Source organism: Notothenia coriiceps, unplaced genomic scaffold (assembly GCF_000735185.1).
Source record: "Notothenia coriiceps isolate Sejong01 unplaced genomic scaffold, NC01 NC01_scaffold00034457, whole genome shotgun sequence".
Taxonomy (NCBI): domain Eukaryota; kingdom Metazoa; phylum Chordata; class Actinopteri; order Perciformes; family Nototheniidae; genus Notothenia; species Notothenia coriiceps.
Window position 1 is genome coordinate 1 of NW_011367158.1, and position 3,298 is coordinate 3,298.

The 3,298-nt window shown below is 40.3% G+C and overlaps 1 protein-coding gene across 1 annotated transcript; it reads left to right on the forward strand.

The window, feature by feature from the left end:
• Positions 1 to 16: 16 nt before the first annotated feature.
• Positions 17 to 2,341, forward strand: LOC104962167 (deoxyribonuclease-1-like; the record flags this gene model as incomplete). Its single annotated transcript, XM_010790567.1, has 4 exons — positions 17 to 211; positions 779 to 933; positions 1,496 to 1,589; positions 2,165 to 2,341. Coding segments are annotated over 4 exons (492 nt in total), but the record flags the coding sequence as incomplete, so codon positions are not given.
• Positions 2,342 to 3,298: the final 957 nt, after the last annotated feature.

Sequence of the window (3,298 nt, forward strand, 5' to 3'; positions counted from 1 at the left end):
TGGTTGAATGTGATGAAGTTCATTTACTTACTTTAGCGGTATTTCTCCTGTTTTCATTGTCTCTCTTCATTCACTCCTCTCTCTCTCCTGGTCTCCAGCTGTGACGGACTTTGTTCTGATCCCCATTCACACCTCTCCAACTACTGCTGTAGAAGAACTCAAGGCTCTTACTGACGTGGTGAACGAGGCCAAAACAAAATGGCAAAACAATGTAAAACTCTACAACCGTAGAAACACCAAACTGTTCTTTTGCCGAACTTTTAGTAAAAGTAGTAGAAAACATATTACTATGGAAGCCCATATCTGCCAATTTGATAAAAACACAAGAAAATATCCCTTAAGTCATTTTGAATAAATGGTCAAACCAAACGTAAAAACCATAGACTGTATGTAAAAACATATCTCAAAATAATACTTAGTTAACTACACAATGAGAAACGTTCTCAAAATCACATGGTATCAAACACATTTAAAAGTCATAATTTTAAGATACTAAGTCATTATTTGACAAACATTTCTAATTATAATAACTTAAAGGCTCTTTTTTATTCACAACATTAGCAGAAGTGGGCTTCCATACAGATACTCAGTTTGTTCAGGTAGCGGGAGTACTACAGCCGCTTTTATGTAAAATGAGTGGATTTCCCCGACAGAGAGCAACGTTTAGAAAGGGGCCGATTACATTTGTTGTTTTGTTTTTAGATTGCCCATTACCATGACATTATTCTGATCTAGTTTTAAAATAAAAATGAATTGAGCTTTTCCCCTCTGCCTGCAGAACATCATGGTGCTCGGAGACTTCAACGCAGGCAGCAATTATGTCCCGATGAGCAAGCGGCCGACGATCCCCCTCTTCGGCATCAATGTCTTCCACTGGCTGATCGCCAACACTGTTGACACTACAGTGTCGGGGTCTAAACAGGCTTACGACAGGTGAACACACACAGATAATCATATACAGCCGTACACGTTCACTCCCAACTCGTCCTACATTATACAATCAAACAAATAAATAAAAACAAGGGTAATTGTGTTTTATTGTTGAGTAAATAACTCTATACTATAAAAGAATACAACATTTAAAAGAAAAAGCTATGAAACAACACAGATCTCAGTGTTCTGAGCCCCTCCCCCTAACTCACGGCAACAAAGTCAGACATTATACAATTACAATAAAGAAGTCAAATCAATAAGTGAGGCTTGATATTGAGTTAGAAAAAGGTTGATAAACGCTGTGAGAATGTGTCGACGGAGAGCCTTTCTCTGTGATCTCAACTCGTCTATTACGGACGTTCAGGGAGCTCTATGCAAGTCAATGGGACTCCCTGATAGTTGAGTTTCGACGCTAAAGGGCCTCCCAGTGCGTTTGAAGGTGACGCCAAGGGATCCTGACATCACGTCACTATAGGACGAGTTGGGAGTGAGAGCGTGTTGGATAATCACACCGTTGCATTCACACACACTCTTAATCACGCCTCTCTTCCTCTGTCTGCAGGATTGTCGTCACCGATGACATGTACAATAGAATGAACCCCCGCAGCGCTGGCATCTTTGACTTCAAGAATCAATATGCTCTTACCCTGGATCAGGTAACAACACCTTTCTAGTACAGGTTCATTGTAGTTTCATCGTACCTAAATGTCTGAAGGTCGATAAAGATCATTTTAAGAGCCTTTGTGCACAAAGGGTCTTTTTCTGAGCACTAGCACCTTTTCTCAAAGTGTCCATTTAGGAGAGAGCCGAAACGTTGACTTTAATTAAATGTAATATTTCCCATAACTGTATTAGGTTAGCTGAAAGCTATAACATTAAGTTGAACCTACCCTTTTTTTTGTACTTCTTTCAACTAACCTAAAAATCTGTTAACATAACACATTTCATTAAAGTCAACGCTTCAGTTTTTTCAGAGCAGACTCTGAACAAGCACGTGTTGAATGTTTTCTTTTATCTCTTTAGAGGAATATTTTGAAAGCAGCTTTCTGAAAACACCAAGCACAAAACCCCAATAAGGTTATTTATTAGCCATTAGCTTCCTTTAAGGCCATCTTGTGCAAAGAAACCACCTGGTATATGTTTAACTGAGACATGTATGCTCAGTCGAACTATTAACAAATTGATCCTCAAGGGGAAACTTTCTAAAGTGTCTCTTTGTCTGTTCTCTCAGGCGAAGGCCGTCAGTGACCATTTCCCTGTGGAGGTGCAGATATCATGAGCACAGGAACCACTTCACAGACCTCCAGACTGAATCTGAGCTGCCGGTATTCAGTTGGAGTATTTCTGGAACCCATGCAGCATTGAAAAAGAATAAAACAAATACAAAATGCCAAATTATTTCATGAAACAGGAGAGTGAAGTGTCTCATTGTAGTGTTTATAAAAGGTGAGGTAAATGAAATATGATGATTGTGAGCATTAACCAAGAAATCTTTTATAGGAAATGGATATCAGTTTCTACTGAAGAGAAAGACAATGTGTATCCAGAGTAACTCGGACAATCACTCTCAAGTTTAGTTTAATATTTAGTGGTTTGCTTGAGTCAATGAAAAGCATTCTCACATAAGGGCAAACGTCAGAGTGATAAGCATTCATGTGTATACTGTAGAAATCATCCATTTGTGTAAAAAATAACAAAAGAATGGTATTTTCTTATAAGTTCGGAAACTCCTGGAGAGTGAAGGCCATTGCAATTACGCTTAATCCGTGCAGTCATTTTCTATTTAATATTTTAAAATATTTTACAGTAGTTCTAAACTGGCTCTGATTCTACAACTGAATTCCTCTTACTGTGTTTATTTTTCCGCCTGTAATGGGACTGGGCTGACAAAAGAGAAAAGCAGTAGTGCAGCAATCAAGACAGAGCCAGTGGTTAAATCCAAAAAGGGCTTTATTGTTACCCAACTAAAAAAACACCTTCAAAACCGACTTACCAGCTTACGTGTTCTCAGACTGGGCGCCTCCTGCTCCCTCCATGTGCCACACCAAACTGAATCTCTCTGTGGGTCTCCAAACCTGCTCCCAATACTGCCAATTGGGAGAGGGTGGAGCCACCTGTTAGGAATGGAGGTGCCTCCAACTACCCTGCCTTTCAGCCCCTTACACCCCCCCCCTTTACGCACCTTTACCTTTTGGCCCGGCTCTGTGTAGATTTGATGTTCCACCATCGATGTGCGTCCAGGTCGTACTGAGAACACATCCAAACTCTGCTGAACCAGCTCCTTGGTTTGCTGTAATTGAGCTTTGGATAGCCCTGGACTGTATTCATCTTCGGCCCCCTCATTGTCTGGAGGAGAGGGAAACAC